Source organism: Lathamus discolor, chromosome 2 (genome assembly GCF_037157495.1).
Source record: "Lathamus discolor isolate bLatDis1 chromosome 2, bLatDis1.hap1, whole genome shotgun sequence".
In the NCBI taxonomy this organism is placed as follows: domain Eukaryota; kingdom Metazoa; phylum Chordata; class Aves; order Psittaciformes; family Psittacidae; genus Lathamus; species Lathamus discolor.
In genome coordinates, this window is record NC_088885.1 from 11,653,038 (window position 1) to 11,678,953 (window position 25,916).

General features: G+C 39.9%; 1 protein-coding gene across 5 annotated transcripts in view; it reads right to left on the minus strand.

Annotated features, from left to right (window-relative positions):
• SUGCT (succinyl-CoA:glutarate-CoA transferase) overlaps window positions 1-25,916 on the minus strand; it is a 310,973-nt gene that overhangs the window by 188,575 nt on the left and 96,482 nt on the right. For all 5 annotated transcript variants that reach the window (XM_065665717.1, XM_065665718.1, XM_065665722.1 and 2 more), the window contains 2 exons: window positions 6,299-6,370; window positions 2,238-2,335 (listed from right to left, as the gene is read on the minus strand). In XM_065665717.1, coding sequence (XP_065521789.1) covers window positions 2,238-2,335; window positions 6,299-6,370 — 170 coding nt within the window. The remainder of the gene's footprint in view (window positions 1-2,237; window positions 2,336-6,298; window positions 6,371-25,916) is intronic.

A 25,916-nucleotide genomic window follows, 5' to 3' on the forward strand; every position in this document is an offset into this window, starting at 1 on the left:
ATGGCCTGACTAAATCCTTAAAGCACTTTCATGTTTCTTTTTGCCTCTCACCACACAGAAGGGCTCATCTCAACAAAAGTGGCTGTAGCAGAACCCATGTCAAGAAAATCGCAACTCTTCTAAGCTGCTCCAGCTCACGTCTCCACAAATTCATTTTGAGGTGGATAGCAGTGTACAAAGAGTGAGTGAATGGGGGGGGCTGCAGGTGTTTCTTTCCAGCTAATGCACCCCACATTTATACTTTCCATGTGCTGCAATACTATCAAGCAATCAGTGATTTAAGATATTTTTCAGTGACATTCTGCTATTACCCTTCTGTCATTTCCCTTCATTTCTCAAGGGCTGACATTTTTCAGCACTGACAAACCATTCATTTAATTCTCTAAGTACCTTCAAAAATGAAGCACATATAATTTTACAAACAACTGTGCATTAGTGAATAAAAGCAAAGTTACCATGGAATGTGTATAGAAACGTATCCAACCTCCATTAGAATGCCAAAGGTGTTTGTTATAGTCAGTGTTTTAAAACTGAATGCCAGATGAATTCACAATAATATGACATAACAGGATACTATTGGAAATATCTACTCCAGAAGCGTGTATACGGTCACATACTTGCATATAAATTACCCAGAAACTCAGCCTAAATGATGGTAATAAAACAGAACATAAACTCTGACAAAAAACGACATAAAGCAGTAATTGAAAGAGCAATGAGGTAATCTGATGAACTAATAGCTACAGATATAAAAACAAATTAGAATTCTGGCAATTCACTGAAAGAACAACTGTTTCTTGAACTTTATCTTCATATTCAGATATTGCCCATAAAAATATAAGAAGCATTGAACATTAACCACAAGCAACAAGCTATTAAGTATTTGATCTATGGATGGCAAAATGACACTTTTATAAGGTACCAGAGTATATCAGATAAATGCCGTGTTAAATTAAATGAACTCCAAGTAATAAGTCAACATGAACCGAATTTGACACTAAGATTGGCAAGAGTTAAGAGCTCGAAAATGTCAAAAGATAACTGTTCCCTCTCAAAGGCTTATAACTTACAGGAAGAGTCGGTTCACCTGTGCAGTCACATAATTTGTTATAGGAAAGCAAGTAAAAGATGTGTTCCGAAAGTTTATCATCAACAGTTGCACCATAATTATTGGAAAATGTAAAGTCACCTGGTACCTCAGTATGTCACTGGGAGCAGGACATCTGAAAATGGACACGTAAGACAGAAACAAAACCGCAAGTGCAACAGGAAGAGGAAAAATCACCCCCTCTACACTCTTTAGTGCAAGGTGATTCTGGCACTCAGCAGCCAAAAAAGGTGTGGGGTTGAGGAGAGAGGAAGCACGCTACTAAAACTCTCTGCTCAGGTGAAATGAATATGGAAGGCAACTGACTTAATGCTCCTAAAAAACCCCAAACAACAAAATTGCCCAGATGATCACTGCTACACATTTGTTGACAAAGATTCATACAGGCCAAGGGACAAAACAATAGCACTCCTTTTCTTGAATCATTTACAACAGTACATATACTGCCTCTTCTGCTTGCCCCCCAAAGTGGCTGAAGCCACCTTTACAAAGCTTAGGTTTTATTCTTACGCCATAGAAATTTAACATCCTCTCCATTAAACAGAAGGGCATTTCACAGAGTGGGCCTTGTCAAACGACGAGACAGATAGCTATTTTAATCTCTCAAATAAAGAGTTCCTGTGCTTCCTCGCGAATAATTTTTAACTGAAGTGTTTACCAGGATGATTCACAAGTACATATAAGTATATATCCTTTTGATTTCAAAAGTATTGACCCCGGGTGAATTTGGGGCACAGAGTACAATGGTACAGAACCAGCACCAAAGGAGTAGCATCAAGTGGAACAGTAACTGTCAGTGACAACTTTAAAATCCCAGTCACAGCAAAAGCAAATGGTGCTCCAAGCATTTTATTACCAGGAGTTGCATTCATCCAGGAAAGCAGAAAGCACTGCGGTTTTTTTACTAAACTTCACATTAATAGTTAAAAAGAAGTTGAAATGGTTTCTAAAACTCCACACTAGAGTCTATGTGCAAAAGGCAGTATATTTAACATCAGTAAAGTGTTGTCAATCATTTTCTTTAAAAATCAGTATCTCAAAAGAGTAAAATTTTCACTTAACAAGGCCTTATACAAGACCATTTGCATTAACAGATGAAATAACATTTCTTCCCTTTTAATTAACTTACCGGGTTGACAATATATCAATAAGTTTCTTTCTGTTCTTGACTCTGTCTGTATTCGTTTTGTATCTGGAATCCTTACTAACTTCAGGCAAATTCAGGATCTAAGTAAAAAAAAAAAGGAGAGAAAAAAATGTGCTTGACAGGAGGTATTTATGTAGCTAAAGAAATTCATTACCGAGTTAAGATAGCTTTCCAAAAATCCCTACTTCTCATTAATCTTTTAAAATAGATTAGGAAATAAAGCAAAGATACTGCCTCCTGGTTAATGTTATATAACAAGTGCAGAAAAGACAAAAAAGAAACCGAAGTTCCAAATTTCAGTTGATAGCTTTCACCATTAGCTAGCAGAAATTCTTACTGTAGAACACTAAAATGTCTGTAAAGTGTTACTGTAAGGTTGGAAAGATTTGTGGGATTATCCTGCACTAAGTTCTATGTCACAGAACAAGAAATAGGACTGTACCTCATGTGCTAGACTGAGAAAAGCTATGTCTAAGAACATTTTTTTCCATTTCAGTAATTTCAGGGGGAAAAAAAAAAAAAACAAAGGAAAAGGTCTTTTCCTATTGAAATGTCATCTATATTCTTTATGTTTTCTTCCGAAAGAATTAAGTAAGGAAACTAGATATAAAGAAGAAATCCTTCACTATGAGGGTGCTGAGGTGCTGGCACAGGTTGCCCGGAGAAGCTGTGGCTGCCCCAGCCCTGGCAGTGTTCAAGGTTGGACGGGGCTTTGAGCAACCTGGTCTAGCGGAAGGTGTCCCTGCTGTGGAACTAGATAATCATTAAGGTCCCTTCCAACCCAAACTATCCTATGATTCTATGATTTTTATCTGCAAGCTAACATAAAACATCAATCTAGCATCTTCCATCAACTCTTAATTCACAGCATATTTTCCTTCTATGTTTACACAATCTAGTTTATGAAAATCATGACAATCACAAATTAACTTCAGAAAATGTTCTTCTTTCCCTGTCTTAAAGATTAACAATACTATTGGCACCCCTTAAAACTATCTCCTCTTCTTAATATTGCTATTTTGGAGTTGCAAATTACTGCTTTAGAGAAAAAAAACCCAACCAGCCATGCAAGGTTGTTCAAAGTAAATGATAGTGAATACTTATTTATGAGAGCTTAAAAAAAAAAACCCTCAGAAATTAATCAGAAAACTATGGTTCCATTTGATGAGTTACATGAAAACTGGTCATATGGAGTTACTTACTCTACTGTTTTAATTAACGTTACTGACTTCAGCTTTAACTTAATGTCCATCTGTTGTAAAGCTGTGTGTCTATATATGTTCTCTTTTTTTTTTTGCGACTAACAAATGCACATTTGAGAAGTTATTCATTAATGAGCCATTCATCTTTCTGCATCACACTGCCAATGTTACTTTCTTACTTCACTGTGACCACTTGGAATAAAACTGCTGTTCTTTTCTAGGCCTCCTCCAAGCTTTCAGATGCACATTCAGAGTTTGCACTCTTTGTGTTTTGTCCCCCAACACCAGCAAACCTGTTCATACTCTCCTTTGCCGTACACAAAACCTCAGTCTTCTGAAGAGTCTTGCTCAGTATTCCTATTTATACTGAAGAAGTCATACATCAGGATCTGCTTTTATAACACTTGACCGCCATGAAATGCACTTCAGCTAGCAGTCTTACAAAGTTTTCCTGCAATTATCCAAGTCCCCAAACAGCCTACAGTTACCGTGCATTGATTTCAAAAATATCTCAGTGAATTATTCCAGCTTTTTCTTTCTGCTTGCCTGAAAAGATATGGTTGAAGCAGAATGTCTGCAATTGTTTACCCCTTGAGCCAGCTGTTCCATCTCCAGAGTCTTCAGGGTAACAGCTTCCATACAGCCTGTATTTTTAGCACCAGCTCATCTCAGAAAGGTTCTTCAATACAATTCCTATGTTTGAATTAGTGGTCTCTGTATTTACTAAAGTTCACTAGGGTGTTGCAGGCCTTCCCGTAATAAAGTCATCTTCCTTTATTGGCTCTCCCTCTTCATGGTGTTTTAAGTTCCAAATCACCATCCACTTAGCTCAGAGCATACCTCTAATGGGTTTCACAGCATTCCACTGACTTCCACATCACTCCATTTCTGGGCAATGTAATGGCCCAAATTCATACCTTCAATGACTTGACAAGGGCAAAAAGACTTTTTTTTAGAAACAACTATGATAATGGTTTATAGAAAAATCTAACCATTACCCAAAACTTGAACTATTTTTTCTCCTTTTTTTTACTCTCTTTGAAATATGAGCAATCATAATTTTTCAATATTCTGTACCTCTTACTTTTCAATTCTAGAAATACCAGAACACATTAGTAAGAATGAAACAAAAAAACATCAGCCTGAAGACTAGGGCAAATATTCATCTCAGTTAATTTTTGTCCTCCAGATTCTGAAGTAACATCAATCATAGAAACATTGCCTCATCTTCTGGGGTACCGCTCATGCCTTACTGATTACAGAGAGAGAATGTAGCAACAAGTCACACCACAAGTGTCAGCTGCACCCTAAAGTGAGGTGAATGCACGGTTGGAACTTTTAGAGCCTTCTAGCTCACACCATGGTGTCACAACCTACTGAGCCAGATCCTCAGCTCTGTCTGACTCAAAGATGGCAGGATGACCAGCATTTGGTGCGTAATTCCTGACTTCAGGTGACAAACCACCAAGAAGACATTTATACATATGTCCTGAAGGATTTCCTTCATGAGACAATGGGTCTTTGATAAAAATGAGTTGAGGCAGGTAGACACTTCCCCAGTCATGTTAAGGTAATGACCACACTTAGTGGTTGGAACACCTGTATGAAGCCAAACTAAAGCAAACTTTGAAGAGGTTAACTTGTTACTTACTGAGAAAGACAATTCAAGCAAGTGAAACTAGACCCTCCAAATAGCAAGGTAGGGATATGCAACCCCGTACCGAGAGAATCACAACAGAACTGTCTCCTTCCTACATATTCCAGTTATTAGCTGTGAACATCCACGGAAATGTGAAATGTCTGACATAAACATGAACAATGAACAAACGAAGGAAAATAATGCTCAGTTTTCTGATCATGGTTAGTTTAGGTTAAATATTCAAGTTTGCAGAGAAAAACCAAAATGGCAAGGTAGAACTCTCGTTTTAAAACTGCTGTCTAATAATGCTATATGCAAAACTTCTCTTGTCCCAGCTCACAAGCTACTGTGGTCTTCTGTTTGGAGTGTCACCACACTTTATTTGGGACAATTTTACAACCACTCTTTCTCTTTTTTCACTGCTCAGGAAAAAGCAATTCTAGGTATTAAAACAACAGCAAAAGAGTATGGGACAAATCCAAAATTATTTTAGAACCTCCTCAGCCACCCTCTGTAAAAACAGAATTGCCAGCATTGTGTTCCTTCAGCTCAAAATATGAAGATACCAGATTTTGAACACAGCAGTCCCGCGTGAAGACTTGTTCTTTAACATCGTACCTCTGCACCACCTGAAGTCACCTCACAGTCTTGTAATATTTCTTTTCTAAGAAGTCCACAAGTTACTCCTTGAGCACAGACCAGCACATACTGTGTTGTGTTCTAAAGGACTAAGCACTCAACTACTAATTGAAGTGGCACGGCCCATCTCCTAAAAGATTACAGAGGAACGATCCATCTCCTAGCTTTGCTTTGTTGAGAGTGTGCCTATCATGCATTTTATGGAGAAACACTGCCACATTTCTTCCTGAAAAAGGCACCAGTGTGACTCCCATGACATTCACCATTCCAGAACTGGAAGGTTGTTAGCTTGTTAACGTTTTGGCTAATCAGCTGTGCAGCTGGACAGGCTTCTAAAGGGGTTCAGCACGCACAGGTTTGGGAATTGGGGTGTTCTGAACACAGAGGCAAAGCACAGAATCCACATCAGTCCCCTAAACTACAGGCCAGAAACCAAGGTTAGAATTTATACTCACTACATATTTTCACACACAAAAAAGAATTAAGAAGAAATAAGTAATTAATTTCCTAGTCAGAATGGAAACTATTACACATTCCTGTAGTGTTTCCTAACACACCATTACCTTGCACACAGTGACAAACTGCTGATCATTTCCAGCTCCCACCACGATGTAGCCATCCTTGGTCTTAAAAGCCTGGAAGAACAAATGCAGGTGATAAATCTGTAATTAAACTATAAAATATTAGCACATCTTTTAAGTGAAAACTTTGCAAATAACCTTCAAATGACTTCCCTAAACATTTCCAATCTATTCCATTTCCATCTCTATTTCTATAAAAGTGGCTCAAAGTCACCCTCGAGGATGGATGCGTCCCTTTTGATTTTTCTAATGTTATTCTAGAACTTTTCTAAAGTTGAGAAGTTATCTTGGTTAATATTTTATGTGCTGAAAATATGGCTTGAGGCATCCTGAAATCTTGCAACTATGTCTCTCACTCACAGGGACTGAGGAGGATTTACCAGAATAACACTTACTCGCCAGGAGTTATTTATTCAGCTTCACTCAGCCTCACTGCAAGCAGACACCTGGCGCTGAGGTGTCACAGACCCTGGCCAAATATGCAAGTAAAAACTAATTGCCAAATAGCTATGACAAATTAGGGACCTTCATGGAGGTGAAAGGGATAGGCTACATCTTTCCAGCTCTTCAGCTGAAGATTAAGCTACCTCCTTAGTCAGTCATCTCAAGATCAAGCTCCTGGAGAAAATGGGACTCCTTATCCAGCTTTTAGGATTTATTTTCTTTAATTTTGACTTCATTTCAGTGGCCTCACTGGCACATTTCATGGTGAACTGAATATTTAACTGGGTAGGAGATCACAGCCTTCATTTCAGGCTAAATCATCTCCACTTAAGATTTTCTCCACACCTCGCCCTTATACAAGCATATGTAACTGCAGTTTCAGTCATAGCTGATACAACCATGATCTTCACAAGCTCTTGGAAGTAATTCTTTCACTAGGATTTTGACTTCATTGCAAGAGGCCAGCACAGCCTGGTGCACTAATGGTGACCAGGCCTTGCAGAGAGAAAACCCCATCTTCCACTTTCAGAAATCACTTTTTCTGTTATGAGCTCTCATGTCCTGATCTCAAGGAGTGAATTCTTACTACACATTTTAGTTAAATAACACAAATAGAAGCCATGATGTGGGAACACTTCAATAATTAAAAGTCTTCTCATGCCACTGTGGTTTATTCTTCTTCACAAACAGGAATATGCTATTTCAACTTGCAATCTTTCATGCAGGTACAACTACACCCAGGCTAAGATTCTCCCCATCTGGTATAATCAAGGGTTTAAAATTCTATGTGGAAAATTATGTCCTTACTGAAATGCAAGTAACTGTACATCATAGTTACGGTATCGCTTGTTTATTCTCACTATGTTTCATTTCCTGGTAAACAGTATTGGTCAGACTAAGATTTTCAGCAAGCAAAGGGAGATTCAGCAAACATTTAGTCCTAAGCATGCAAAAGAAGTTCCACTGACTAAGCCCCAATATATTAAAAGTCCAGAAGCAGAGACAATATAAAGGTACTGCGTACTCATGCTGTGAAAAGTGATGAGCACAGAACAAAATGGGGAAAAGAATACAGAAAAGAAAGTTCTGTATGAATGCATGAGCATTTTTTAGATGTATCTGTTCATGTACAAAACAATCACGACAGAGCCTGGTGTAAGAATACATAAGACACTTCCCTCCTTCCCCCCGAGTAAATGGCTTTTAGTAGGAATAGTTATGAACCAAAACTGTCATCATAAACTTACTACTTTTAGTTACAGGCAAGATCTGTTTTCTGAACACTCGAATCCTGATCTGTCTTTGCTGATGCTCTGAATTCTAAAGCCAGCCACACACATTTCACAAGAATTACGGGTTAAACACTAGACGTATCTGTGTGAGTATGTAACACAATATAGTTTTTATTGGTGCGACCACCTACTACTTCCAGTAAACACGAATTAGAAATTCTTTCACACATTCTTTTAAGCTTCTAGTCTGGATGCCTCTTACAGATTGCAAAGCCATATGTACATATACACAGATCCCCTTCCTCCAAACTCCAAAACACATGCAAATTGGTAGCATGGGCAAATCTGAGAGAGTTTACTATTTATCAGCAACTTCTTTGGAGACTTCTATCTCTGTAAGAAGATGCAATCACACCATAGCTGCATACCATGATGAGACATGCATGCATCTGTACCTGTGGGCTGCCCATGAAGCAGTGGAAGTCACCCTAAATTTCAAGGCCCTGGTTATGAGCATGTGTGCTTCAGCTGCTTTGTGGAATATGTGGGAAAGCTGATTATTCTTAATTGCATTATATGTCTAAAAAGCTAAACCAACAATCATGTCATCCTTACACAACAAAAATGGTATCATAATAAATGCAGCAGAGTCTTTTCCATAAAGCTTAACTCAAACGTCTTTAGCTGCTATTTTAAGTTTCCCATTACATAACAGCTGATTATTTGCCAGTCATTGCTGCTGATAAAGCAGAAACTTTAAAATGTCATTAGCACGATACTGATGCCAACATTTAAGGGTGTTAACAAAGGTTTTACTCATCACCTGTAAATGTACACATACTACAGGTTACCACAGGTTACTGTCTGGTCGCAGAAAGCTCCACAACCTTATTATACAAAGGAGAGTAAGGGAAGAGCGCTGACAGATTTTAATGAGATTTTGTTTTGATAAACTGCTGTCCATCACAGCGAATCATTTCACATAAGCACAGAAGTCTTTTTTCCCTTCCCCTTTCTCTGAAGAATGAGGCCTTCAGATAAGATTTTTCAGAGCATGAGCATGATTTAACCTGCTACTCCCATGTAATACACTGAGCAACAGGACATCCCCTGGTGAAGACAACAAACAAAAACCAAACAAGAAAGTTATTGGTCCACATCCTACTCATGGAAAAGGTGGTGACAGACTGTGAGCATCCAAAGGCACAGCTTTCAGTCTGGTGTGAAAATCCTGGGTTTTTTTAAGAAAGTAATCTGTAAATTCACACTGAACAATACATATAGCACATGACACCAAAATATGCATGTTCAAAGCCAGATCTCAAAGTCCAGTGTGCATGCACCAAAACCTCACACTGACTATTGGATGTGACGGGGCCTCACTAAGACTCAGCACTTTTCTCAGTTTCATCCTAGAACTCATGAGTACACCTGAGATACTCAGTGTACTGAAACATTTTAACCTCCCTGAACACACAGAATGGAAACTATCACCTTCAGAAATGTTCTAAGGGGTTTACAAGCGTTCTCCAAAAATGCCACATAGACTATACAATACAACAGACCATGCCAAAAAAATGCAGGCCAAACTTAACCGTAGTTCATTATCAGAGTCAATCAAGACTTGCTGCCATAATGTGAGGCCAAACTAGCCACTCTCTGCTCAAAGTCAGTGGCCTTTCAAAATTTGTCCACTTCAATAGTGTTACTGAGAGACCAACAATCTTTTGTATTTATTGTCTTCTTTATGAATTTTAAACTTGTCTATGCAATGACAATCATCAATCACACATAAATATCTTTGCATGAGTTTTTAAGGGGCCAATTAAAAGAGTGCCAATTCCAATAATCAGAAGTTCAGGTACCAAACCTTTGCGACCAGCTGCGGACAGTGCAGAACAGGCACAGACTTGAGAAGTCTGTAAGCTAAACCAGTATTTCCCAACAAAGCTTTGAAACATTATCACCAACATTTTTAAGGAAAACAGATTCATTCTTGTATGTCACTCCTTCCTCTCCACTCCATCTTCTCATTTCAAGCAGTCTCTTCACTCACTTAGAATAGAATCATAGAATAGTTAGGGATGGAAAAGACCTTAAGATCATCTAGTTCCAACCCCCCTGCCACAGGCAGGGACACCTCCCACTAAATCATGTCACCCAAGCCTCTGTCCAACTTGGCCTTGAACACTGGCAGGGATAAATGAACAGTGGATAATGTGGATAGTGGACAATATGGAAAGTGGACAATGGATAATAACACTTATAGAATCATAGAATAGAATCATAGAATAGTTAGGGTTGGAAAGGACCTCAAGATAATTACTCAGTAAAACATTATGTGACCATGCATAGGTCTCTGTTTCTGCGCTTGAAGTACCTCTCTGGTATTAACCAGTGTGGTCAAAGAGAAAAGCTGGTCTCTTGCAGGCTTGGAATTACAGAAAATCATTGTGTTACTTCTAATTTATTGTATAATTTGTCTTCAATTACACTTTCAAGTTTCCAGTGTGATACTTGATGCAATGCAAAGGTCATTTAAGGACAAGCATTCTCTAGTCTTAATGTAGATTAAAGGCTGCGATTAGAAGGTGAAGCATTCAGGATTTGACTGACCTGTAAGCAGGCTCTCTTCTTCTGACAATCAAATGTATTTACAACATGCGTTGACTTTTTTCTCTTTCAACCTTATAAACTCTGGTTCCCAAATACATTAAAAAGTAGGAGATCCTCAGTTTTGCTTCAGATCCAGAACAGTTACATTCCTTCCAGATGGGATAAACTTGGCACATCATTTCTCTACCTTTACACATCGGTTTGAATAAAACATCAGCTGTGCCACAGAACCATGGAGTGACCAAGTTCTTTGTTCTTTCAAGGAAAGAGCACAATCCTTTCATAACAACTCAATTACTGTAACAAATGGGAACAAGACCAAAAAGTTTGGTCAGTGGTAGCTCTGAGCACCACATAGAAATCACAAAGACCACACACTTTGAAGCTATTTGCCTACTTTGCACTCTCTTCCAGTGAAAGCAAACAGTACAAATAAAAAATGTAAATTTCATGGACTGGATTAATGTAAGCTGAATGTTCTCACTGAGCAAGCTGAAGAAGAGCATTCCACACAAAGATTTCACTTTTCCCCCCGAGTCTTCTCAACCCGAGCTAGCTGTCCATCTCTTCACTGCCATGCTGCATGATGAACTATCCTGCGACTCCACAGCTGTCACACTCTACCAGACAGATCAGTATTAACAACATCTGCAATAATTCTCTTGCAGAGAAGAGGCTTTTGACTGGATGCCACGAGCTTGTGGGAAAGGTGTTTACGGTAAGAGTGGGAATGATTACTTTGGTCTCTGAGATGAGGCAGAACACCAGCACTGATGTCAAAGAAAGCAGACCACAGACTAACAACCAGGGAGACTGTTCACTTCTGCAGAGCCCATGAGCCATGAGACAGTTTTTCTGATCAACCTTCAACTTCCATGTAGGTGTGAGTGTGGAAAAATGCCTTTGCGTAACTCATCCAGGAGCAAATGTGATGAGAACCATTAAATGTGCTCAGAATGCATCTTACCAGAAGTGGTAGCAAAGTTAACACAAAATCACAGCATGCAACAGGGATATCTACATTTAGTGTATTACTCTCAACACTCATTTAGAAAGCAGGACAGCCAAGTTCTGCTCTCCAGACTATGTCACGTTTTTACCCACTTGTTACCTGATGTGAGAAGTCTAAACTGCTGGGAACAGACTGCAAACAAGGCCTCTCCAACCCCAGCTCACTGTCTGAGGATCTAGGTTGGAGACGGAATCCCTCTCTCACTTACTCTTCTTCTGCTCATATGGTATTTGCACTGTTCATTTCCCAGTTGTCTAGATGCAACACCTAGATTTGTAATCTGAAATTATAAGTATTTACCAAAAGAACTTTTATAGCTGTTCCTTCATATTCAATAGTGCAATTAACATTAACTTTGGATTGCATACCCTTATTTTTAGAGACGGGAGTTTCATCCTGATCACATTAAAAAACATGTGCTGCAAGGAAATGAAACCATTTTCTTTATTTCCCAGTGTGAATGCAATATACGTCCAGCCTCAACACCCAAAAAGCCACTTAAAAACTCCTGAAAGAGCAGTGAACAGCTTTAAAGTGGGAAACTTGTCATTTTCCCCAAATGTCTAAAATTTAAAATACCTAAACTATACCTCAATTAAAGATAAAATCTCTGGTATTGTAAACTGGCATTAAAACTGTACCTCCTTGCCGCTGAAAAATATAACTATCAGGCACAGAATCACATTCTCCATTGCCACATTAGTTTTCCATTAGTTTTCCAACAATGAAATTACACACACACAGACATGCACACACAAAATAAATAAACTTTAATCACAGTATCACACTGGAGCCAGTGTAATTAATGTTGTGTCAGCATTTCCATTTAAGCCACTATTTTCAAGAGGTTTATAGCACAGCCATAAAAATTCAGTTAGGTTGAAATTAAGCAAACAAGGTCTTATACAGCAAGCAACATTTAAGTATATATACAGACAGCAGCCAGTTAGTACTTATATGGGAATTAAAATAGACGCTTACTGATTTTAAAGGGCACTGCAGAGCTATTTTTTAAACAATATTTTTCTCAACATTTACAATGATCTCTCAAAAGCCTGAATCCAAGCTATGTTCCCTTACCCTTTTTCCTTCTCACACAATAGTTCACACAATTTCTTCCCATTTTGCGATTGTAAGCGTTGGGGGGTTTTGTTTCACTTTTAAAGTAGAAGAATGCAATGAAAACATTTCTTTTGAAAGGCAACACACACGACCACAGTCTGATCCTTATATAGGCCCTCCAGGCATTATTGAAACAGAAATGACAAATACTTCTTACACCTTCCAAAAATCATAAGATAAAGCTCTCTGGAAAATCCGAGTACTTAAATATGAGGTTTTAAGAGTGCTACTTAGAATTCAACTCTAAATGAGGTCCTATTTCCACTTTCAATAGAAATCATCAGCGTAGGTTTTGTGTCATTATTTCTATTCCTTTTCCCCCTGCGCTCTTTGGCTTTAAGTGATGTAGTGGTACAGTTTCCAAAGGTGAGCTTTGTAATCCTGACTATCTTTTTGGTAACTCATACTGAGCTAATCAGCCTGGCATTTCAAGCTACAGGCAGATGACCCAGTGCAAGCAAACTAGAACTCAGACTAAAAGTCAGAATAGCAGGCAGTGCCATTGACTTAAAGAGCCTAGTAACTTAGTGTCCTGCTACAGAGAAGGCTCTTCAAAATGCTCAGCTGAGTCATCTGTGAGTTTCTCTGACAACCAGCCAACCGAGAAGAGCAAGGAATCAAACTAGCATCAATGCTGATGAAAATCAGCAGAGACACCAATGAGGACATAACAATCACAGTGGGGCAAAACTGGCTGCATTTCACCACTTGGCACTTTTACAACTTAAAATAAACAGCACTTATATTTGAAATCTGCCATTTAACTGCAGAACATGATGGCCAGTGGTAGAAGAAACTTCATTCTGCCAATGTGCCTTTGCTCTCTTTTGGACTTTTTTCCCAGTTAATCCCTCTCTCAACAGAATGTGATCCTATGCACTATTCAGTAGACACTCGATGGTGAACTAAGGATGGATTTCGAACCTATTTCAACCTTGACTTTTCAGTATCCTTGATTTGCGTTTTTAAGTCAGACTCATTAAAGTTTACTGCATGTAGTTTGCTCTGGTTTAAAGCAGTGTTTTATGTCTAACTGAGATTTAAAGGCTGAACTGACAAGGATGCAAAGTTATTTAAAGTCCTCAATTTATGCAAATAAAAACCCCCCACCCTATTGCCAGGCCATACAAAGAATGCCAGTGAGATCTATTTAAAAAAAAAATGTAACCTAATGCTTGCTGAGTGGAACACTTATGCAGTCTAAAAGTGAGAAGTCCTCTTCCTCTTCACGTTCCTGTTCTATTGGTTTCCTTAAAACTATAAAATTCAGACTTCTGTCTTTCTCTAATAGTCTTTTTTTATCATTCTCCATTAGTCTGAGAAATATTGATAAAGAATATCACATTACTGCAATTACAAACCTTTATCTGCCTCAAGTTTAGCATTATTGCAATTGTTAAAGTTTGAAAATCACTACAATTAGAAATCAAAATATTATACTTTTTGCCAGATTAAAACTGTGCCGGCCAATATTTAACCAACTTTTCACCCTAGCAGCTAAGACGTTAAATTATCTGCTGAGAAAGAGCTGAGGAAATCTCTACGGTAGCTACTGATTTGGGTTTTACAAAAAGATTTTTACATCTATGGCTTGTAGAGTGCTTTTGCATAATAAATATAACTACCCTTTACAAAAGAACTTGTTCTGGAGAATCAACACAGCGTAAGTGTGCTTCTATTAATCACATCCTAAAATCTACAACAGACTTTATAAAAACCTTCCAATACTTAGAGGAGGCCTAGAAGAAACCTGGAGAGGGGGTTTTCACAATGTCCCGTAGGGACAGGACAAGGGGAACAGCTTTAACCTGACAGAGGGGAGATTGAGATGAGCTCTTAGGCAGAAGTTTTCCCCTTTGAGGGTGCTGAGGCCCTGGCACAGGGTGCCCAGAGAAGCTGTGGCTGCCCCATCCCTGGCAGGGTTCAAGGCCAGGCTGGACAGGGCTTGAGCAACCTGCTCTAGTGGAAGGTGTCTGGGCCCATGGCAGGGGGGTTGGAACTGGATGAGCTTTAAGGTCTCTTCCAACTCAAACCAACCAACTATGACACTGAACACTGTACCAGCATCACTGTACCTCGGTCCACTGACAAATGAGCATGAACATACATTGCTACCACTAGAGACTTTGGCAAAAAACATAATGTTTTACATATTTTCACAGTAAATAATTTACAAGAGCTAAGCCAAAGCAAGTACACACAGCCCTGCAATTAAATCTGATGTCAGTCACAAGCAGCCAAACAAGTTTAAAGTTACACAACTACTGCTATCCATATGCCACAGCACAGCCATGCTACAGTCTACACGCTAACAGCGAAGATCTCCAGTAAGAATGAACATCCCGTAAAGATAGGATGATCCTTGTTACAGGAATGATCCCAGCTATTGAGGGACCCAGTCTGGCTATGGCTGAAGGATGGTGCCAGCAAGTCTGGAGAAGCAGCCTTCTGGCCTCCATGAGCTGGCTAAGTCAAAGGGCTAGTCTCCTAATGACCCAGATGGCCTTCTGGTGACACCGGGGTTGGCATCAAATGGGCAGCAGCAAACCAGGCACACAGACCTGCCATTGTGCTGGGAAGGGCTAAAATGGGCTGTTGGCAGCAGCTTGGCCTGTTCTTGCAGCCCTGATGACAGCCTGAAGTGCCGCCTGCCCGCTGTTCCCTGGAGATGGTTATGAAATGACCTTTCACAGAAACAAGGTTCTTGTCCCTCGATTATATGAAGCTGATGATCTGATTGCCTCACTTGGGGAGGGGGAAAAAGGAGCAAATAGGGAGAAGAGGTGCACGGATCGGTAAGGGCACTCTTCCTCCCCCCCCCCCCCCCCCCCCCCCCCCCCCCCCCCCCAGGGTGCTGATGAAAGCATTAGGATGTTTTACAGCTTCCTTTAGAACAGGAACAAAAAATAATACATAAAGAGGAGTAACAAAACACATTTAAATGTTTATATTAATTAAGACGAACAGAGACAGCTTTCAGTAACAGTGGGATACTGGTACATTTAATTTCCTTCCAATATACGTTTCACAGTTACAAATCTTGGGCATTTTGTTAGACATTGAGAAAGCTGTGCATATATGTGGGAAAGATTGCTAGTGAAAATTATGCAGGGAGGCATGACCAATTTTCACATCAAGTTACATACTGAAGCATAAGGCTTTTTAGACAAAGAATGTATTTTTCCAGCTGCTTGATTTGTCTTTTTCTTTTCAGAATCTGCACAAATTAAAACAAAATACACCACGTGGGCAAACAAAGCAACCTTAAGCTGCCATAAACAACGTAAAATCAATTGAACTGAGTGGGACATATGGTTGTCCACTGGATTTCAGCTTCCAAATGAGAATGGAGGTCCTATAGAGTAAGATTTGTACTCTCTTTACATACAAAGAAAACCCTAGTTTTCAAATGTATGAACAGGAGGTCAGCCTTTCCCTCACCCTGCTGAAGTATCAAGCCTGATGGAATAGGAAATATAACAGGAAGTCTATGGTGGCACATAATTACCTACCCTAAGTATTTTGGCATTTCAAGGTTTAAAGCAGACAATTTGCGTTCCTCTGTAAGAGACTCTGCAGAAGTACCGAGGCCAGCTCAGACCTACTGCCTTCACATTCACCCTGGGTTTCAACAGACTGTCAGACATGAAGTGAGCCCCATCATCCTAACAGCCCTTCTTGAGCTCCTACAAGTGCAATGATACTTGTAAAATGCAATACTCAATGAATGTGCTGCTACTAGTACCCATGCTGTGACATAGGGGTGTTTCAACAACACCTACTTGGACAGCAGCACACAATCCTTTGTACAGCAGTGGTCATCTCCTGCCTGGATGTTTCTGAAAACCTCATGCTGCTGGTCTGCTGTAGGCATCAAGAATCATGAACTTAAACAGCAAGCAGGAGAGAATCAAGTTTTCCACTGATCATTACTACACCTAGACTGTTCAGATGCTACCCACAAAAAGCAGTTTGCAGACAGCTGCAGGAGGCGCATACAGGTTTTCCCTTTCCCTTCTCACATTGATTAGCAGAATGTAAACTTAAAGATCACAGCTTAAAGCATTTATGTCACAAATGTGTGTTAAAACATGGGTTAAATAACAGGTGGGTGAGGCACAGGCATGTCAGGAGGAAGGAAAGAAAAAGCATTATTATTGTTACTATTATGTACCTGAGATCATGTTTGCTCCCATCCAGCCAACAACAGAAGTAGCTGAGAGTAAGAGGGCAAACACCCAATACAAAAAGGGTGTACTCATTCTAAACCTGACAGCTGATTTAAGAGTTAGACCTAGATATTTTGGAAGAAAAAAGAAATCACATAGCTGACTAAAAACCTCTCAAACTAGAACAGCCTCGCCTGATGAGCCGTTGGTTTATGTTCTGAGGAACTGCAATGTGACCTGTTCTTCTGAAAATTACTGTCGTGTTTTAAAGTATCCAGTGGTTTGCCTCCTGCTAGAATCAATAGCAGTAGCTGTAGAGTTAGTAGCAGCAATGACTTGAGGGGTCATTGTTTTAGCCATTAGCATTTAGGGAACATTTTAATCCAATGAATGCTGCATAGAGCACATCAGCAACCTGAAAATCATCTACAGATAAATCCCTACCACTGTTCCATGCTAAGTCATGAAAACAAAGTCACGCAACTAATTCTCACTGGTATCTCCATCCTAACACTGCATCTCTTTAATTGTCACATCCAAATCCACAGCTGACTCTCCATAGAGAAACAATCTCTACATGCTTTTCATGCTGTTCTGTACCCTACTGGCTAAAACAGATGAATATAGAGTCTATGGAAAAGAGCTAAGGAACCAAAGCTCTTAAAATGTATTATAAGGTGTGAATCAAAGAGTGGAAGAGCAAAGATTTCCTTTAGGGAAAGAATTTGAATGCAAGTGCCTCTCTTATCTAGAGCAGCGCAGGGGTGGCAAGTACCTAACAGGAACACAGGAAAAAGTTTATCATCATTGCGGAGCTAAATGTGGCTCTAATCATGAACTTGGACAACAGGTTCTGAGGAGCGTTCAGGAGATCAGTTTGTTTCCTGGTCCAGCCAGCTTTTAGACTGAAGTAAAAAACAAGCTCTAACACTGGTTAGTTTTGAGTACGGACATAGTCATAAAAAGCCTGTAGCCCGATTGCAGGCGCCAATCTACTCCTACTGAAATCCATCACTGCCCCACCTCAGGTATGTCACAAAGTTTGCATGTTTCAAAAGCAAGCAGACATAGAGACACTTTATTGTCCAAAAGTTCTGTTGGTCACGGCATTTCACCTCAGTTGGCCAAATGATACCAATGGCATGTAATTATATACTGCTAAGAACACAAAGAAATTTTCTACTGCCAGGCATTCTCATGTTTTGATTCTTTCTGAGGCAGGGCAGCTGAGAATGGTCTAGGTCCATTACGCAACTGTGGATCTAGGGACTCCACATGTGAGGCAGAAAAAAGGGAGACTGCTATCTAAATTTAAAAATAATAATAATACTAAGAAAGATGGGATCTCCAGATTATCTCTATGCCTCACATTCTTCCCCCATATCCTCATTCATGGACCTTTTATCTGGATGACCTCAGCTGCCTAACTGGCAAGTATTATCCTTCCTGGATGAAGGCTAGGCAAATTCATGGCCTCAACAGACCTCTCAGACTTTCTCTCAAAAAAAAAACAGATGTTATTTCAGGGAAAGCAACATTTTTCAGTCCTCCAGCTTTAAAGCAATCACTGAAATACATAATTCAGCATTCTGGGCACCAGGAAAAACCAGATCACAGTAAAGCAGCCATAAAGGATTGCAGCAAGCTTAGGCATTGCTACGTACCCTCTTCATAGAATCATAGAATAGTTAGGGTTGAAAAGGACCTTAAGATCATCAAGTTCCAATCCCCCCTGCCATGGGCAGGGACACCTCACACTAAACCATCCCACCCAAGGCTCTGTCCAGCCTGGCCTTGAACACTGCCAGGGATGGAGCATTCACAGCTTCCCTGGGCAACCCATTCCAGTGCCTCACCACCCTAACAGGAAAGAATTTCTTCCTTACATCCAAACTAAACTTCCTCTGTCTAAGTTTGAACCCATTACCCCTTGTCCTGTCACTACAGTCCCTAATGAAGAGTCCCTCTCCAGCATCCTTGTAGGCTCCCTTCAGATACTGGAAGGCTGCTATGAGATCTCCACGCAGCCTTCTCTTCTCCAGGCTGAACAGCCCCAACTTTCTCAGCCTGTCTTCATACGGGAGGTGCTCCAGCCCCCTGATCATCCTCGTGGCCCTCCTCTGGACTTGTTCCAGCAGTTCCATGTCCTTTTTATGTTGAGGGCACCAGAACAGGCCTCTTGATGCACAGGCATAGGAAGCTCTTTACAAAGGTCTAAGGGTGCTCCCTATGTTTGAGAAGAAGCCATGCCAGATGTACAAAAAGATGCCTGAGGATTCCGCAACTATTGAACCTGCATCAGCTATCTCCATCTCTACACAAGGCACCTGGCAAAACATGCTGCTGATTTCTTAGGGCAACGAGCTACGCTAATTTGCTTTTGCACTGTATTTCATGCCCAGATTTTTCTGTTCTTCCTAAAATGAGAATTGCATGCATGCCAACAGATGGAAAACATCATCATCTAGAGCTGGATCCATGCCTTGCTACTGGCTGGAACAAAAGCCATGGAAGTACTTTAGTTAGTTGAGTTAAAAACATTTTTGCATAGTGGCCTGTGGATTAAAATTTTTCCCACAATACACTGCAGAAAAATTCATACAGTGATATAGCTCAGTGAAGCACCTGTAGAGCTTTCTGTGCTTAATCCAGTACTGGTGTAGACACAGTGCTCTGGCCTGACCTGCACAGCCATGGAACTAGGTGCTCCATGGTAAAAACAGTTTACAGCAACTATGCCAAAATAAACCAAAACCAAACCAACCACCCAAAAAACCCAACACATGGAGCAGCTGAAAGAAATTGCCAACATAAGCAGGGCTGTCATAACAACAGAAAAGAGAATACTCTAATATGAATGGAATTGCATCAGAAAATCAGAGGGAAATCCCTAGTCCTGGAACTTGCAGTCTTAAAGACAGAGAGGGAAAATCAAAGTCATATACATATGTCAGGGAGTATTTGAAGAATCCAGGGATGGGTGCTGGGATGGGGAAGTGGGTGGTTTCCTCACTAAGAAACAATCCCAACTCATGCTTCACTAAAGAGACTACAGGAAAATCAGAATAGCAAAGAGACTGCCAAATCCCCACCCATGAAACTGACATTCAGCAGCTCTCTGAAGCAACATCTTGATGGCTGAACTGTACTGTGGGTCTACCATGGCACTATCATTCTAAATAGCTAATAGCTACACAATGCAGTGTAGCACTGTAAGTCATATTCAGAAAGGTTTCTTTCTCGCTCTGACTCCAGACTTTTTTTTTTCATGTGTGAGTCTTTCCTAGCAGTATGCTCAGTTACACTGAAGAGCAAATGATTTATCAGCAAATGCTTCAGCTCTCTCGTCTCATGGGCTGCAACTTTTCAGACTGTGGATCAGGGACTTTTCCACTTCACTGCAACACCGAAGAGACTAGTTTATCTGCAATGTGAATCCCCTGGACCCTCAGTGATTTCTCCTCAAGAGAAAATTCAAGGTACCATTCAAAACTGACTAGAGCCCCATCTGTTGTGAAAAAGCTACACCATCTTAGACTTCTGTCTCTTCACCTCCCAGCTCCTGTCTGCTGAATCCCTCCACATCTCAAATAAAGACAGAAAGGGTGCAAGTGACTTGGACACTGTTGAGGTTTCATCCTACCTGGGAAAGAACTGAAATACCCCTCAGAAAACTACATCATCCTTTTCTCAAGTCAGCCTCACCTTACCAGATACTAGGTTTTATTCTTTGAGTGTTTGGTGGGTCTAAAGTGCTAAAGGCTTTTCCCTGACTGGAGAATAGCTGAACCTCCCCTTTGGAATCCTTGAAGCAATGTCCTTAGGCTAAAATGTCAAGATAAGATTCGATGTCATTGCCTGTTCTCATCTGCATTTTGCATCCACAGCTTGGCACCCTGTGAAGCACGGTTTCTGCTACCCTCATTACAATTTCTAAGAACCAGGGGGGAAAAACAGACTTTTTAAGAAAAGTAGGGCAGAATTCAGTTAATTGCAGATACTTCAAAAATTCTGTAACACTTTCATTATTCTGTGCTAATAGTACCGTTAACTACTTCCTTCACCAGTTAAGTGTTTTGGGATTGTGGAGGGGGTTTTAATCAAGCTTCTGCAGGATTATAGCTATTATAACTTCCCACGGTTTTTTTCACATTCCTGAAGTCCAACCATAACACCGGCTTCTCTTCACAGTTTTCCATTTCCATTTTAACAGAAGGTTGCATAGCAGGGTTTTATGGATAACATTTGAAAAAAAGAAATACTATTTATTAGGGATTTAGTTTATTTTAATTAGCAAGAAAACATAAAGAGAACAATTACAACTGTTCAAAGAAGCCTATTCATCAAACAAAGGCAAGCATTAAAGTTATTTTTATGGTTTCGGCTGCTAAGAGCAATGTAACTCATCGCTCAGGATCAAACCACCAATGTCTACTCATAAGAGGGTACAGTTATGTAAAATTAAGGCTGGCACTGCATTGTGACCAGATAATTGAGGTTTGGAACCTTAACTATGAATTTCCTTCCTTTTATGATCTTAAGCCAGAGAACAATAGCTGTTTTAATCTTGCTTTTTGTCAATTTTCTTGGTCTTTTCTTTCAAGTGTTTACATACAACGATACAGCCCTGAGTGATGCCACAAACTAACGCATCATCCAAATTTAGCTGTTTACCACATATGCAATGATATCATTCAAGGTTGAACGAATCAATTTTTTGTTCCCATGGAATGATAATGGATTCCTAACAAAAAATTGGAGTTTTTTTAGATGTCATTCACCCATGTCTGCATCAGACGGCATGCTTATGATTAAAGGCTGCAATATTATGATTCCCCAAACCTATTCTAAATCGTTTTCAAATGGAAAGAGAAAGAGCTATGTGGAATGAACCTTCAGCAGCATTACCAAGTCCCTTTGTTCTTCTCACTCCATGAAGGCTACATGACTGGAATTATGCACCAGATTCTCTTCAGCCATTGCAAACTGGTCTGACTTTGCTACAGTCAAAAAACAATAAAAAGACACTACTTCATAAAGCAAACTGCTGGTGCAAACTGGCTGTATCTTCTCTATCTCGTATTTTCTTGGTTTAACACAATATATATAAAATACAAGACAAATGAAAAAGAGCATTATAAATATGATGAATAAAGACAAACTCATCAGTTTTTAGAGAGAAATTCTACAATATAGAAAGTTCTAGAACTTCACAATTTCCCAGGGAACTTGAACAAAACTGTTAGCTTTTATTAAATCGGATGGAAGGGGCAGTTTTTTCACTAGTTGGGCATGAAAACCAAAAGAAGTCCCTTCTTTAAGCACGCCGAGTTTCACCTCAGAGAAACAAAGTAATAAGCTTCTAAAACAGAACTTTACATTACAGATGTTACAATATTCTACAAAATTACACCTTTTCTGGATATCTATCTGATATTTCACCTTCCTATTAAATATACTGGATCTGATCCTCATTTCCACACTAAAACATAAGTATATAGGGATTTAAGCTTCCTTAACTTTGTCAAAGTCACACTATCTTTCAGCCTCAGAACTAAGATGCTGGTGCTCTTCAAAGCATGCTCTCTCCCTACTTTGCTTTGCAGATGAAACTTTATTAATGTCTGAAACAGCACCCTCCACAGAAATCAGGGTTAAAATAGCCTTTGGTCAGTTCTGACAACACAATATAAACAGAGCAACACCTTAACCTTCAAAATTCCACTTAATTCTATACCTTCCACAATGTAACTAAGAACAGCACAACCAGGCCCATTGATTAGACTGTCATTCTCTTGTTTTGCTGCCACGTAAGCCTCTAGACATGTTCCCACTCCTACAACATTTTCAAGCAGAAGACAGAGATGCTCATTTCTTGTACCCATTTCTGCGTCATGCACAGAGAAATACAACAGCAGTCTTGCTAGTTAAGGAATACAAAACCTGTCATATACTAGAGGCACCCACAGTGCTAGTATTCCCAAAAAGGACGTGAGCTGCAGTGGGCATTTTTGTCTTCCTCTTTCAGGAGGAAGAGAAGGAACCTCCACTCTGGTTCACATAGCTCAGAATAACACAGGACTGGCATTCAGTTTAGAAACAAGAACAAATCCATGTTGCATGTTCAGTGCTACTCTCAAAATCAAATTCATTGTCACTACAGACAACCTGCCTGCAAGTACAACCCCCAGCGGAGTTGAATGGCATGGTCTGGGCCATGTGGAACTTTGGCAGCAGACTCAAACATACCAGACAGCTTAAGAGCTCTAGGTGCCTCTGACGAAACCAACAGATGAACTGTATGGATGTGAGGCACACTCAGTGCTTCTGGGAATTCAAAGAAGAATGTACAACAAAAATGTCTAAATTAAGATAAAATAGTTTGTGGGATGATTTAAAAGAGGGTTGGACTTTTCCCTAATAAACTCTTTAACCTTTATTTACAAGACAGAGAGATTGCAGCCGTTCTCTCTAATGGGTTTTGTCACTGAGAGGTAACACCTATCTCCTGGTAAGAGGATGGAGGACACTCAGTCTAAGGCAAGATTGGCTCTTCTGCAGCTAGTGATACAGTGCCCCAAGGTAACGTTGCATTTTCAAAGGACTAACTTCTCTCTTGCTTTTGCCACACTTGGCTTTCACTTGATTTCATTAACATCATCTGGCCATCTGTAGGGTCCACAGAGATGCCACAATGTTGCATACTCCTAATACTGGAACAAACAGACATAAAGTTCTTAAAAACAGTCAGAAAACCAAGATAGCAAAAGAAAATGCCTAAACTTTAATAAATAAAAAAATATTAAGACCCAAAATACATTTTGCTTTTTAGATATTTTTCTACCTTCAGCAATTTTTATGCGTTGCTCACAATATATTGCTCTCAATTCCGTCTAAAATAAAAGGCCGAACATTCAACAGAGGAAACTGTTAGAGAAGAATACATTATTGCTGCACAGAACATATGTACTGCCTTTAAATATCTAATATCTTTAAATAACCATAAATTAATGCTGGAGGAATAGGCTAAGGTCTAAAATAATCTACATAATCAAGTTCTACTGTATTTGCATTCTTCATGGAATAACACGCTTTCAAATCAGAATGAATTTGACACTGTCATCTACAAGATACTCATCTTTCTTTTCAATACACAAAAGAACACATTGATACTGGTTTGCTTTCCATTACGCATAATGTTATTGTGTAATGTGAGACACAATATTTCTGATATTTTTTAAGTAACTACTTAAGAGGGAAGCTACATCTAGGATTAGAATTAAAGTGTGCTTTCTGTCTACAGAGGAGCCTTCAGAAAAGTAAGGTCTTCCCACACAGATCTGCTACAGTCAACCCAGCTCTGGAGATACTCTGCTTCCAGATTGGAGGTATAATTCTGTTCTCCTTGGCCACCCTACTGTCAGCATACAAATGGCCACAGGGATTCATGTAATATCACTCTTAAGGAGCTTTTGTTTTAAGGTTCCTAAAAGGTCCTTTTTTTATTTATGGAGCACTAATAGCTGTTGGTTGGTAACAACTGACCTAACCTGGCAAAGACTGGTTTAAGGATGAATGCTCTAGCCCCTTTCTGGTTTTGTCTTATTCACGTAGAAGTTTATATGAATGTAAGATGTTACATTCATACACTTTATTTTAATGAAGTTTTTGTTATTTGTTATCTAAACCACCCTTTCAAGCTATGTTAAACAAAAGATGTTTAAACAAATGGCAGATCAGCAGCTAAGCAAAAGAATTCTAATCTAACACAGCTTCTCTCATCTGCTTCAGAATAAACTTTGTACAGTTTTACACTATTTTCATGGGGTTTTAACAAGAACAACAACCAGTTTAGATGGTAATTCAAACTGGCAGAAAAGCCTAAGAATGATTCATCCTTCTTCAGATAAATGGAGCTACAAACACTTGGTGGTCACCCAAGATGACAAGAAAAAAAGTCTAGAGAAAAACTCACTTAAAAATTCTTTTAAAATATGCTTCCGCTGATGATTCCTGATTTCATACAAGAATATGCACCTTAGTTAACAGGAGGATTCCACTGAATAATTATTTAAAGAAATTAACCGTGTCACAGGCTGGTTTGTGTTGGAAGGGACCTTAAAGCTCACCCAGTTCCAGCCCCCTGCCACGGGCAGGGACACCTTCCACTGGAGCAGGTTGCTCCAAGCCCCATCCAACCTGGCCTTGAACACTGCCAGGGATGGGGCAGCCACAGCTTCTCTGGGCATCCTGTATCCTAGAATGACTAAAGGTCTCATTATACTTAATGATTTCTCTTTTGGAAAGAGCATCTGATAAGACTGTGAACCCCTGTCCCCTTGGGGTAGGTGCTGTTACCATGTACGGGAGGAGCCTCTGGCACTGCCACACTGTAAACCAACCATACTACTGAAAGAACATACGATCACCCACATACTTTGTTTTTCCTCAGAAGCCAAGCAAGCTATGTATATCCTAACACTTCTACCAACAGCTTGAGAAGCAAAGCCAAGACCTTCTAGTCAGCAGAGCTACAAAATCATAGTATCAATGAAGTAGGAAAAAACCTTCCAGATTATCAAGCCCAACTGCTCCGCAGCACTGCCAAGGCCACCACTAAACTACATCACTAAAGGACTCAGCTATATGGTGTGTGAACACTTTCAGGGACGGTGACTCCACCACTGCCCTGGGCAGCCTGTTCCAATGCCTGAGCACCCTTTGGGGAAGGAATTGTTCCTAATATCCAGTCTAAACCTCCCCTGGTGCAGCTTCAGGCCGTTTCCTCTTGTCCCATCCCCTGTTACTTGGGAGAAGAGCCCAGCCCCCTCCTGTCAGGCAGTTGTAGAGAGCGATATGGTTCCCCCTGAGCCTTCTCTTCTCCATACTAAACACCGCAGTTCCCTCAGCTGTGTTAGATCTATTCAGACAATCTTCCTGATGGGAGAACTGCCTATGCTGTCAGAAAAGTTATTTTGCTGCTATAGCCTATTTGAGTTCCCGAA